At 41.6% G+C, this 14,438-nt stretch overlaps 1 protein-coding gene across 1 annotated transcript in view; it reads right to left on the bottom strand.

Moving 5' to 3' along the window:
• The window catches only part of RGS6 (regulator of G protein signaling 6), a 291,861-nt gene that overhangs the window by 64,768 nt on the left and 212,655 nt on the right, over nucleotides 1-14,438 (bottom strand). Inside the window, exons 4-8 of the mRNA XM_064462381.1 lie at nucleotides 10,421-10,471; nucleotides 8,952-9,058; nucleotides 6,533-6,584; nucleotides 3,736-3,800; nucleotides 736-812 (exon numbers count right to left, since the gene is read on the bottom strand). Of these exons, the coding sequence (XP_064318451.1) occupies nucleotides 736-812; nucleotides 3,736-3,800; nucleotides 6,533-6,584; nucleotides 8,952-9,058; nucleotides 10,421-10,471 (352 nt within the window). The remainder of the gene's footprint in view (nucleotides 1-735; nucleotides 813-3,735; nucleotides 3,801-6,532; nucleotides 6,585-8,951; nucleotides 9,059-10,420; nucleotides 10,472-14,438) is intronic.

Below are 14,438 nucleotides of genomic sequence, written 5' to 3'. Positions count from 1 at the left end.
GGACATGGAGGGTTTTAGGCACTGGTTTGTAGACACTAGTCTACAAACCCTGGACCACACCCATTTTGCACTAATAATGAAAATATGCTCAAACATTGAGAGGCTTAGAACTGCTTTCACAAAGGAAGATGGGGGGGGAGGGGGAGATAAAATTTAGATTTTAGTTATGAGCAGAGGATAGGAAATCCCCAAATACTAAATCTGGGTGAGTTTCGTTTCAGTGGTACTCAGTTCTCCATACTAATTTAGTAGCACAAGTCAGACTGCAGAGAGCAGAGGTACAATGGAGTCAACAGGGGATTGGGATTGGTATAAATGAGAAAACCAGTTCCAGTCTGCTGTAAATACCACCCTTACAATCACTTTGAAGTGGCAGTATTTTTAAACTCAGAAAGGTTTTATGAGCATAGAGTAACACAGACAGGTGACAGAGTCCTGTTCTTTCCATTTAGATGTAACAAAAATACTACACAAAAGTAGAAGCAGAATGGGCAAGTAAACTGCCCAAGCTCCCATGGTGAATCCAGGTTCAGGAGCTCCTGACCGACATTTCCATGTACAGGCAATTAAACCCATCTTTCAGGTTCTGGCACAAAACTTCAAAATTGGCTCTCTGTTGTTTCTAGTCTGCTGTTGATTAAAGTTCACCAGCACCTTCTGAGCTTATCTGTACAGAATCCCCTTCCCTTCACAGCTCTAAATACTGGTGCAGTGTAGTGCTCCAGGATTACTCACTTCACTTGAGCCTCAGCTTGCATGAAGATGAATTCCCACTTTCTTGCAAATGCTCTCTGAAGTCTTGCTAAGTTTTCCTGACAAAAGATGAAAACAGTAAGAACAATTAATCCCTGTAATTGTAACAACTGCCTAACAGCACAGTTAGCGTGGCGAGTGTTTATTTTATTCCTTTTTTTTTTTTTCTAGCTGGAAAACTCAAGGCACAGAAGTCAGCGTTGGTTTCAGGTGAACCATCTTGCAGGCAGAGCAAGGTTGTAACACATCCTTTCAAGCTGCAGCCAAGAGGGCCCTGTCAGGGAGAAGTAACGGAGTGTGATGAAGACAGCCTGAGCTCTACTATGAAAATAATGATGGATTTGTTCCCAGAAGATAACACTGAGCAGCCTTGTGAAGCTGACAACTTTCATTTCTGATAGCAGATGGCTGCCACCTGCACATTTCCCTCTCATCCCCACCTTCCCTTCTTCCCCCCACTGCTCGCTACTCTTCAGGCTTTTGCTAAGGTGCAAAGCCTGAACATCCCTTGCTTTGCTCAGTCCTGGTCACCACTGAGAGCATTATGCAGCTGCACAGCACTGAAGGCTGGGGATTGCCAGGATGATTCATAAAAGGAAATAGCTTGTTTGTCTGAATAACAAACACCACTAACTGCAAAGTCTGGGTCCAGATGCAGCCTTTCACTGCATCTGAAGTAAGAGCTCTGGTCTAGACCCATTACAGAGAGCATTGTGATCTAAACATTTGGAGGTAGATGCGATTTCATCACAGCTCAAGGTCAAACTTGGGACACGGGCGGAATTTCAGGCTCAAATGGCACCCTGAAGTCACATATCCACACCCGCCCTGACAAGGAGGCCTATGAGACCATCAACCCGACCCTCTTCTCCATTACAGCTGGTTCAACTGTTGCAAATTTTCATTGAAATGAACGCTAATATATCTACTGCTGTTCTTTTTGTACCTGTTCTCTTCATTTCAAGGAAGTGTTTAAGTGCATGCATTTCAAAGCTAGAATAAATCTTCCTATTATTTGCTTTAAACTCTTGTATTACACAAGGCATAAAGCTTGGCCCTGTTACGCCAATTCCATGTAAGACTTTCAGTCTGTATACATGGAAGAAAACAGCTAAGCAAATGATTTACAGCTGTGCTGAACTGTGATGATTTCCTTAACTGTGGCTACAAGGAAGAACTACTTGTAATTATATGCAAAAACAATTTATTTTTTTTTAAAATTATGTTCATATGTGCCCTCTGGAGTAAATACGCTGAAGCCAATGAAACATCACCAACTGAAGCAATATTTGAATCCTGCTTATGTTTGGCCAATTATAAACAAAATTGAATGCAATTATGCAAGCTTAATCATATCATCAAGACCCCTGCTCTACCAATGTAAGTGGGGGGTGGGGGTTGTCTATGAATGCTGCAAGCAGAAGCTAAAAGTGAGATGATGTTCCCTGAGATGCTTTGTAGAGATTCTCTTTGGAAACTTCACGTCAGTGTTGATGCCTATGGAGAAGCAGTCCCATACTACATCTCCAAAAATGTGTCCTAAATACACAGGGCTCCTTCCAACTCCAGTAAGACTGTTTCTCTCGCTTGTACTCAGCTTATAGCTCCATTGCTGGATCTGCTTCAGCTCCCATAATGACTAGGAGACGTTGGTGCCATTCTTATCTGATTGCCTCTAATTAAGAGACCAAAGTTTGAATGCAGAAGCAATCTCTAATTGTGCAAGGCAATATTCACAAGAAAAATGAGAGACTGCCAAGATCTAATTATTTGCCATCACTGGAGCACTGCTACTCTCGGGAGACAACGATGTGCAAAAATACTTAGCCATAGCCTCACTGTATGTGTGTGGGAGTGTGTGTGCTGCTGAACAGCCGTTTGTTACTTTATCATAGATCTTTAGAGTACTTACAGTTAATTGGTTGGCTGTGAGCAATTTTAATGGTTTTATAATGAAATCAACAATATGCACAAAACAAAACTCAGCAAAATGTTGTGTAAGTCCATACAGATTATTATATTCCTTCCTTTATGCTCTTACTTCAAGATTAGAACTCTTGGGAACACTGGTGTGTTTCCAGGGTGGACTAGAAAAGTGGCAATTTTTGCATGTTCTTCACTGAAAGGACCAAATGGCACGTATATATATCTTCGTGCACAAAAGTCCCAGAACACAGAAAGTAAGAAAGATGGAAAAAGTCCATTCTTTGAAAAAAGCCCTAAAACATATGCAATATAAATGTTTTCATTGCAATAAACGCAAAACCAGAAATCCAGTAGAACCAGCTTTGTAAACAAACCATCCAAAGAAAAACTCCATATTTGAAATTCAACTGTTACATTGTTGAGCTACCGAACAAAAAAGTCAATATGATAGGAAAAAAGTTCAGCTGGTCAGTCTTACATTTCTGGCATTCAAAGAAACACCAGCCCTTCCCACTCCTCTCCACCCAATCCTGCACAATTAAGGCAAGGTTGAGGATATTTTTATGGATAATAATTTCATAACAGAAAATAGGCCCTGAATAAGCTTAAGAGTTCTTATATGGCATACTGAGAACAGTCGAAGTTTAATATTTGAAAACATTCCTTTTAAGGTCCATAACTAGATGGGTCATCACCAATTTAATCGCCCAATAATGCACCTGAAAGCCATCATTTTCACATGTTAATATCTGCTATATAAACCAGGAACTGTTAACTGGAAGGAAGAATCCAATGTAAACTTCTGTGTAATTTCCCCAATCTTGGAGGGCTGGCTATACAGCAGATGCTTTAATTTGAGATGGTGCAAAGCCAGAGGCGTTGCCCAATCACGTTCCTGATGTTGTCTCCTGATCAACCTCCACACAATTCTGACAACTGGAAAAAAAAAACACACAGCAAAGGCTGATCCCAAAGCACAAAATGGCAGCATTCAATTGGCAAGCAAAGCTCTCCCCACAGCCCCCTGGCTTTAAACTCTAGCAGCAGTGTACCTACGGCTTCATAATCCGCCAGCTCCAGCCTAGCTTTGTTCTGCATGGTCCGTTTGCAAAGATAGATGGCTAAAGGGAGAAACAGAATGGAAAACAATTACAGACAGATTATTAGTACTAGATCTTAAAAAGAAAAAAAGTGGTCCATGCACTGTTCATTCTCATCAGAAAGCAACATAAGGCAAGGAACGAGAGAGCTGAATACCCAGCTGACATTACCGACTAGTAATCTCAGAGGCCATAAACATCTGGGACATCTCATTTAAAAGTGCTGAGAGTAGATGCCAGGACATAAGGTGTCTGAGAAGCAGCCCCATTGCTTCTGGGGCTGGTAAAAGATTTAGCATTAGCAACCCATTCCCCCCAGCACTTTGGGAATATGCCTGCCAAGGTGAGCAGCCCTGCACTTCTTTTCTCCTTTCACTTAAAAAAAAAAAATATCAGGATATTGAAATGAAAAGAGAAATATGGGCCAGATCTTAAAGGAATCTTATGATCTGACCATTTTTAACTATGCTTCACCCATTTATTCTACACATTTCAAATGGTTAAGAAAAGCCTTCTTATATTTCACCATAGGCAGACACTGCAGAAACTGATGTGGTTTGGGATTCTGAGGGTCACAGTGAGCTCAGTGCATGACACCACACTGGTCCCAGGCTGCCTTCCGGGAAAGCCTCAGCTGGGCTGCTTGCTCACCCCATTTCCATTACAGGCTGAAACACAAGGTACCCAGCAAACCCTGTGGATAGAGTCAGGTCAGTCAGGTATGAACTACGTAAGAGAGGTCCAGTGCTCTCATTTTGGGATGGATCTAGATGTGAATTTTATAGCTTCCTTGTGGTTTGTCCTCTCTCATGTTGCAGGGCCAAGTACTTACTGTCCAACAGCGTTCTGAACTGGAGCGGGGCAGAAGACAAAGCATCATCTGCATAAAACTGCAATAAATCTTTCAGAGAAGATTGCAGCTTTTCTTTGGAAACCATGCGTTTTTGGTTTCCTGATAAATCCAATTTTCTGACACCTTCGTAGGTGTTTTCCATTGGAAACCTCTTCTCCTATTTAAATATATATGTAAAAAACAGTGCTATTAATGCACTTCTATTCTATGCTACTCCTATAATTCTAACCTTCATATAATGAGCAAATATTATGCATAGTAACCAGAACTGATCAGTTCACATATATTTATACATTCAAGAGCAGTTTCATCTGTAAGCCATTTACAACACCAAATGAAGTGAGAGTCATCATCTCACAGTAATTCTTCATGCTAGGCAGTGACCTGCCATTAGCAAGTTAGTTCCTGTCCTGTGAGTGGATCCATGTAAATAGAAGTAGTATGAAGAGCTGCTGGGATTCCAGTTTTATTTGGGTCTACTGCTAGGTTGGGATTAATTCCTGGGAAGACTCCATCTGCACAGACTTCTGATATGGAAAGGTTGATTATAAGCGTATGTTAGAGATTTCTGGGACAGATGAAAATCTGTTGCTACAGGGCTCAGAGCTAATGCAGTTGCAGCTTGTCCAGCTGTGGGTCAGCTCATATAGGGCTTGATTTTGAGGTGTACTGTTCCACTCAATGTCCCCTTGCAGCACAATAATCTGACTGCAAACCCAGTTATTTATCATCTACCACAGGAAAAAAACAGAACTTCCCTCTTCAGATTGTTATTCTGATATTTACAGAACACATATTTGGCACAGTTCGGACAGTTCTATATGGTGACTGTAAAATCTGGAAGTTATTTTGCATATAATGAACAGCATCATGTTTTCTCCTAAGCAGTTCCCTCACTGGGATAAACACAAGTCTGTGCGAGCTTCCCTGCAGACAAGGACTGTGAATGAACTATCACATGACAGACACCATTGCAGGCTACTTCTGCACCCCAGCAAATTATTTCCAGAACCCATAATGATGAGTAATTATTGCCTGGGAAAGAAAAAAACCCTGATTATTCAGGGAGGCGTTCTAAACTGATCTTAGATTACGAGATATTTCAAAAGAAGCACTTCCAGAAGCTCCTGTTTTATGAGCACACACATGGATTCACTTCCTCCTCCAATGCCACACCGGGATGCAACAATTGATTTTATCATTTAACCATGAAAGAAGTGCAGCTCTGGAAGAGACAGCAACATTGCATACAGACAGCTAGAGATAACAACACTGACATATTTTCTTTATGTATTATCACTGTCTGTAGGCACTCGCATGTTTAATGCACCATGTTGCAGTTTATTAGCTCATAAACCATGCTCAATCTTCTCTTTTTTTACCAGCTATCAACTGGTAATCTTAAAAAAATGGGGAAAATAAGTCCGATGTCATACATCAGAGAACTTTAACTATGGGTTGCCATCAGTTATATACTGGTTTATTGATCAGCGAGATGAGTGCCCAGATGAGGTAACTTTTTATTGATCAACACATCAGATTCAGCTACAGATCAGAGTATATTCTTCCACAAAAGCAATATTGGTATTATTTAAGATTCCCAAGGAGCAGTATTCTGCTTGCCATTAATCCTGCTGAAATGAACAGAGAATGAAGGTAATGGTAGGCAAAACCCTGGCCCCACTGAACTCAATGGCTACAGCCCCGTGGGCTTGAGACACCCTGGGATTTCAATTCATGTATTTGAGATGGGCACAAATCTGCCTCTGATGCTGCAGTCTGGCAAGAAACTCTGCTGATGAAGGGTTTAGATGGCCAAAAGTAATTATTTTAAGGACCTTTTTTTCCCATAACAAACTTTCTGTACTAACTTTCTGCAATGAAATAATTATAGTCTCACCATAATCTGTGTTTTCTGGTTCCCAGCAGTTTGAAGGCCAAAAGTACGGTGCCTAAGAAACAACATACGCATTTTTGTAATTTAAGAGATGAAAAACAATTCCCATGCAGAAAAACATTACAAGTACAAAACAAAGAATCACAAAGTCTATGGCCCAGTCTCTGCCCTCACAGGAAACACTGCCGCAGATCTTAGTAAAAGTGAAGAAGCTTTTCCAGGGAGGTATCACCTTTAACATTCATTCCTCACTGCAGATAAACAGAGATATTGTAATACAAGCATCTCCTGAGGAGGATGTCCCATATCCTGCTGACATTCTAGACACTGTTGCCATCTTGCCATCTCATCTGAACCTGGACCTCCTCTTTCCCCAGGAATTCATGGGCATCCTGAATCTGGTTTTTTTTGGTGTGTGTGGTGGTGTTTGGTTTTTTTTTCTTTGTAAGGAACATGCGAAACCTCACGGTCCTTTATATATGCTACACACCGCTTGCTTTTTTGGAGCAGCTACCAGTGCGGTTGGTAGCCTATAAAACAATTCACTTTTTAAATATAACAGAAGGCAGAGGTCAAAACTCAGCTAATTACAGTTTTTCTGAAAGCAGAAGTCCTGCTAAGCTTATCGCTTTTGTTGTCTATCCAGGTCTGCATATTGCAGTTGCTACAATTAATTGCAAGATATTACTACATGAGGCTGTATTTCAGTTTTAACATGAAAACTGAACGAACGAAACATGAATAACATTCATTAACATGAACAGAAAATAATGTCCCTGTGATCACAAAAATCAGAGAACGCTGTTTTGCGTTACTGATGTAATGCCACAAATGGGCACAGGACACTATACAATAAAGACTATTCCTTGCACCAAAGTGCAGTGAGAAAACATGGAGGGATCAAACAATACAGGGTTCAATGCTCCTCACTGATATACATCTTATGAACTTCACAAGATGATGAGCTACTGTTAAAGGAGGGACTGAAGTTGAGGTAGAAAGTGACAAGAAGAGAGTAATGGTAAAAAAATTATTCTATCAGGTTATTTTTGCAGAAAATGGCTGAGAACTGTTGCAGGAAATAACAACAAGCAAAGAATAAGCAAAATTTGTAGGAAAAGATAAGGGAAAGAAAAGTCAGTAAGCAGTCAAGACAATTTGATGACATGATTTACACAGGATTAAAGTAAGGAAAATAAATTAAATGATACTTTGCTTTTCAAATCTAGCTCCTGAGAACTGCACAGGACAACTTACGGTATCACTCTGTTAAAGTAGAGAGAAATAAAACTAAATGCGCAATCAGCATTACCCCTGCTTCTGTCACGTCTTGCATGACAGAAGGAGTAGGACTTTCAGAAAAGCGAGGGAACTGTCATGAAAAAAATCTTAGTCTGAGTGACGCCCCGTAACCAGAAGGTGGGGAGACGCAAGGGGAGGTCTGTGATCTCCTGGGCTGCTTTGTTTACTGTGCCATTGGTCTCATATAATACAATGCCACATTAGCAGTAGGACAGTGAGCATGAGCAGCAGCAACATCAGGTGCAAAGAGAAGAGGCTTTTCAAACAAAAACTAAATGAGAGAAAACAAATGTAAAGGAGGAATGGGAGGGTGAACAGAAGAGAGGTCATGGGAAAGATAAGGGAGTGGGCTGGGATCACGTAACAGAAAAACAGAAATTCAGCCAGCAGCATTAGGCAGTACGACCCCAAGTCTGAACTTATTGCTTCTTTTAAAGTTATACAGTCTGTCCAAAAGGAGTTGTTGCAGCACAAGCACTCAGTTATCTAGGAGGTTGAGAGCAGCAATTTTTGGAAGGGGCATGGAACTCAAGTGTAGGATGCTTTAAAAATTCAACACGTGGAGACACAGGGACACTGAGGGATAGAGCTGTCCCAGCTTAGGTAACTGCTGAGGTTACACATCCTCTGTAAAGGAGCCAAAGCCTGAAGCTTGCCCCCTCCGCACAGCAAACTGTGACCAAGAAAGGGAAAAAAATATAATTTTCTGCTGTGCCAGAGCTTGAATATCCAACTCTAAAGTTTGCCTTGGTCCATTTTGCACAGGAGGGTGGCTACTTAATTCTATGCCAGGGTTAGAAAATTACTTTCAGGTTCTTTCTCCTCATTTAGTTCAACTCTGATTACAACAGCATTGAAATCGCATATCAGAAATAATCACAGGATGTATCAGTTTATTTATGTACAAACTGTAGGTCAGAAAGTAGAGGAGAGTGATTTGGGATTCTAAAGCAGATCTTTTTGAAGGAACTTCATAACCTCCTAAGGCCTCTAGCAGGATAGCCTCAATCCCTGGCTTCATAGACCTAATGGTTGCTTGGGGACAGAGAGCGGGTGATTTCAGCAGTATTATTGCAGGGACAGTAGAAAGGACCACACGGGAGGCAGAGGGCTCACCAACCTGAAAACGATAGAACGTCCCATCATCTTTCAGGGTGAGGACATGGTCTGAGATTGGAAAGACATAACCCTGTGCAGCAATAAGACTTCCCAAGTGTATTGCTTCCCCTGTGAAAAAGAAAATGGCAGGGTTGTGTCAGGAAGACACGAACTGCACACTCCTTTCAGCAGCAGCCCTGGCGATGACTCATCCGAAGACCTGGTACACACATGCCTCTGTACCCACACCACATCCTTACGCCTTCCAACCAAACCCTGCAAACCAGGAGAGCAGAAATCAGCCTTACAATACAGATGAAACACTGCTCAAATGTTTAACCAATCCAGTTCAGCTCTAGACTCTGAAATTCAATTCAAAGCACATTGTCCACCACAGGTGACAGCTGAGAAGAAGCCTGTTCCATCAGTGAACCCTACTTGCCTCTATCACATCTGACAAACGCCTGCAAAACCATGTCATTAGCAGCATGTTTATGAATAAAGACAAATCCTGACACTGTAGCGTTGCCATTTGTTAGAGGAAACGGTGCTGAGGTAAAGGGCAGCGGATGTCCAACAACTGCCACGGCAATCTCCACCACCACAGGGGTACATCTGCACAGATTTTTAACCAATGTCAGCTGTCAAAAGCTGCATCAACTTTCTCAGAGTTGCAAAATATACATCAGCAGCTCATGCATCCCCAAGCAGATGATAAAGCTACTGTCTGCAGCTGAAATTCAGATTTGGGACTTAAGTGGACTCATGAGAAGAGATGTGTGTATAGGCATGCCCTGGGTGAGACAACACTCCCTCTACCTCTGCTTTTACGTGGTGACAGTAGGCAGCAGAAACGAACTGGGAGGTAAGATGCTGGATTTTTTTTTCCTTTCCACAAAAGGAAAAGAAACTTCTGGACCTGCAGATCTTTTCTTCCTCTTTTCCCAATAGTTCTTAACTGTACCAAAATTATTCTGGTTTCTCTGAAGAGTGAACTATTTGGACTGGGCCCATACACTGATCACTCTTTATGGCTGATTACCCATTTATCTATCTGCTGAGATAAATTAGCAGCCATCATCTGATCCCATGATGGTGTCTGTGTCATCCTTGGCCAGTATGTCGTGTCAGTCACGGCTACCCTTCTCCACATCATGAAAACCTGTCACTGCCTTTGCCTGCTTAACCACACACATCCACCGGCTTCCTTTCTAAGTCTGGGAATAACCTTAAAAATCAACCAGGCTCTCTTAGGTAGCACCAAATTCACAGACAGACAAAGACTGCTGCAGAGTGCTTTCCGTGTATTGCAGTGTAAGGCACTAGACTTAAGATGTTGATTCTTATGTCTTTTCCTCCCTCCTTCCCTCCAATGCTTAAATCAACCTTGTTCTAGTGGTATTTTAGGCTGCAGCAAAATAGTACCTGCTGTCTAATGGCACACACAATACAGATGGAGAGTCTGTTCCTCCCCAGCTGTGGTCTCCTTACCTGGATCCTCAATGCTGAGGTTCTTCATAAGCCACTGCACAATATCAGCACCTTTAAAAAAGAAACAAATAAAACCAAAACAAACAAAAAACCCCAAACAAACAAAAAAGGTGAAGAAAGCATTAAACACTGAGACCACAGGGTTTTAGAGCCCTAGAGAGAGATAACACTGAGATAGATAAAACAGAACTGACATGAATTTTATTCCATTTTTCTTTTTATCTCCACTGAGGTTTCAGAATGTTTTTCCTTCTTGTGCCATGCTGCAATTACATAGTTATTGACAGGTACTAAGTCCCAAGAAGAATTCTGTGTGATAGGAGCCTTGATATACTTGAAGTCTGATATTACTCTAATGGTTCTACGTAACTTGTTCTCTCCCAGTTGCTCCTCTCTCACCTCAGCATACAGTTTGTTTCTGCAAACCCTAGCGAGCAAGGAGACGAAGGAGCATTTACTAGCACCTCTAATGTGAAAGGCAATAATCTAAAAGTACAGAACTGAGTTATCAGTCAAAAGAAGACAGAGCAAAGTCTCACTTATGTCAAAGACAATCAACGTCTCGCAGAAGAAAGTGGGATTCAGTATGCCTGTAACCAAGTCACTGTTGAGCTGGCTGAGAGCAAAGTAGTGAGTCTTTAAGGCCCATCCAGTAGTTTATTAGGTTTTCAGGCCCACCAAGTAGTACAAAGCTTGCTGCTTTCTTAAAACAGCATAAAGAACTCTCTGACTGATCCTCTGCCTATATACACCCTCTCTGTTGCTCGCATGGACATCATAGAAGCAGAAAACTTGCCACTGTTCAGCAGAAGCAGAAAACTTGCCACTGTTCAGCAGAAGCAGAAAACTTGCCACTGTTCAGCAGAAGCTAATGCCTTTTATCAAAATACAACATGACAGGGCAACAAAATTTAGTTAAACCCCTCAGAATAGTCAGAAACTTAGGCTTAAAATTAAACACAATGGCACGTACAAGTCAGCTAACATAGCTTTTCCTAAGTCCAAGGTAATCAGCAAAGGCACTCTGAGGCAATTTAACAAGTCCATGCCAAGTTATGGCAGCTTGAAGCACAACCTGACGATGCCATGTCTGGATGCAGACATAACACCAAGCCCTTCTCAGCATACAGTCAATTTGTTGAGAAATATTTGCATTCACATACAGTAGGCTAGTAGCCCCAGTAATACTTAATGCTATGCTTTGTGATACACCAGTTGAAGATAGCATAAAAAAAGGAACCGATCAACCATATGGTTCAGGCTTACTAAACAAATCCCAAAGGATCTTAATTTGCACAGAGCACTTCTGAGTTCAGACACGGTGGGTACTTCAAGAAAGAGCAAAACCCACACAATGCCTGTTCCAGAAAAGGTCTGAAGAACATTTTGTTTTCCACAGGCCCAGACCACCCCCACACCCTCAACAAACCTTATAAATACAACAAAGGCCAGGAGTCACAAGCATTACGTGTCACAGAGAGACAACGGGCACTGCTAGTGTCCCAGGTCCCTGCAATACCTTCAGGCCTGAGTGACTCTCCCATGCAGATGAAATGTGGGCTGTACCCCATGCAGAAGGGGAAGGCAGCTGCTGCTCCCCCCAACAATGCAAGCTGACCCACGACTCTGCAAGGAGCACCAGTAAACCCTCTTCAGTCAGGCTACAGCGGCAAGCAGGGATACAGACCCGACCTCCCTCCTCCTCCCACCAAGGCAAGTGAAACAACTGACTTGTCCCCCACAGGCAATCAGCAGAGCTCCTGAAGATCAGGGAAGCATCTGCTTTTGCTTAAATACTGGGCAAACAGATGCAATCAACAAGCAGCAGCTGGGCATTGTCTCAATCTGCCTTGTAGGTATCAACAAACCATGTACTACAGGACCAGTCTCACAAGCTTGTATTCTCAGGTCTGTGGTTGCTCTCTGTACCTCCCAACTCCACTTAAAAGCAATTTCAGTTTCCACTATCTTATTTGGAAAGTTATTCCAGAACCTTTTTTGGTTTTTTGTTTTAACAGATAGACCTCTTTTTGTAACTTCCCAGCCTAAGTTTATTAATACACAATTTATATGCATTTAATATCATACGTGTATTATCATTTAACGGAAAAAATAATTCGTCTTCCTTGATAGTTCCTCCTGAGTGTTTCTACAGAGGGCTGACACATTGCCTCCCTACCTCCATTTCACTAAACCAACCAAACTCTCTTAGTCTCCTCATAAGATGGTCTCTCCCCCAACTTCACCATTCAGCAACTTTTCAAATTTAAGTTCCATTTCTTTGCACTGGGGTCAGCAGAACTGCAGGCAGCACCTTGCAGAATGTCCAACCAATGTGCAAGCACTTTCCTGCCTCTACTGAAACCAGCTTTCCAGGTGCATCCTAAAGTCATATCGGTTTTTTGTGAATAGTAAATTTACTCAGAAAAAAGATGTCCGAGGGGTCCAAAACTACCTGGCTAGATGAGAACACATCTAGTGAACAGTGCTAGCTGAATAACATATGGGGAAAATGTTCAGAGCCAGTAACTGTTGTTTTGACAAGTTTGTAAATAAAATATTCTATTTTATAATTATGGGTGTTCCTTTTCCCCTTTTACAAAACAAAAATATCCTGAAGATAGAACAAAACATTTGAGGTTAGAAAACCATTTAAAGAAAACCCAAACTGAAGCGCTCTGTATTGTTAGAAACAAAATAAAACATCACAAAATTTGTTAGAAAACCTCACAAAATGCTGTCTTTGTTCAAGCTAAACCAGAATCTTTCTTGGTTTTTCTGTTCACCATCCAAACTAAAAAGTCCACTATTTCTCCTGATTTTGGTCTCGGATTACAGGCTTGCAGTGATCTCTTGGGCATCTTATTGCCAAGTGACATGACAGCTGATATCTGAAAATCACCTAGAGTCATGCCTTGCTTTGCTCAAGGGAGGTATAGTGCATTCTGCATGATTCCTTTCCAGATATACGGGAATACTAAATGCAGATTTAAGCCCCACTCCATTTTTACATGGGATGATCACATCCCCAGCTCTACACCTCTTTTGAGGAATCTTTTCAATTTTCATCAAACTACAATGAAAAATTCAAGTAATGCTGGAAGCTGGTCTCCCAGTCTTTCTTCCCCCTCTTATTAAGATTACAAAAGAAAGGTTTAAAGGGGCACGTAAACTCAAGGCACCAACTCAGCCAGAACTCCTGTGATCAGCCACTCCAGAATATAAGCAGCACTTGAGATCAGGGATTTTAATTTGCCTCTGTTAAAAACATGAAGTCATTGCTGGATGTTGCCAAGAGCCTGGAAGATTTTATAGCAGTTCTCCAGTTGTCCTGAGGCAGACAGATTATCTTTCTGCTGAGTTTGCTGAACCATTATTTATCACCTGCCAAGACTGATTACTCACCCTCGAGACAATGACAAGTCTTTCCTTCCTCTGTTAATTACTGTCATCATTAATAGCCATGTCACTAATTAATATTCAATCACAATGAAAACTCTTTACTGCCATCTCCCACAACACCTTCAATTTTTAGGGTTACCCTCACACATTGACTTTGCCTTTGCTTGCGGCTGTTTCTATCACTGCAAGCCACTTTCGTCTACCTAGAAATACTATTTATGCCCTTCCTCAAAGGAGAAAAGTCTGATTTATCCTTATAAGACACGGTGAAGACTTGAGTGAATCTTTCACAAGACTCTCCTCTGTCAGACCAAGAAACAGATTCCTTTATCAGGAAGTTTTCCAGAAAATTTCATCTTAACCTCTCCTGTAGGCTAAGCCCAACAGACTGCCCTCACATAACTCACCATCCCCAAAAGATCTTTCCTGGCTCATTTTCAGATTCCACATTTCACAAGCTCTTTCAGAGGACACCTGGGGGAAACCCTTGACCCTGACGTGTTTCCACTAAACACTAACAGGGCATTTGTGATCTGAAAACAAATACTTGGGCATGTTTTCGTAATAGAAAGTGTTGTTGGATCCACATAGAGGAATGGCTCCCGTCTCCTCTATG

This window comes from Phalacrocorax carbo, chromosome 10, assembly GCF_963921805.1.
Source record: "Phalacrocorax carbo chromosome 10, bPhaCar2.1, whole genome shotgun sequence".
NCBI classification, from domain to species: domain Eukaryota; kingdom Metazoa; phylum Chordata; class Aves; order Suliformes; family Phalacrocoracidae; genus Phalacrocorax; species Phalacrocorax carbo.
This window is presented reverse-complemented; position numbering and strand designations above follow the sequence as displayed.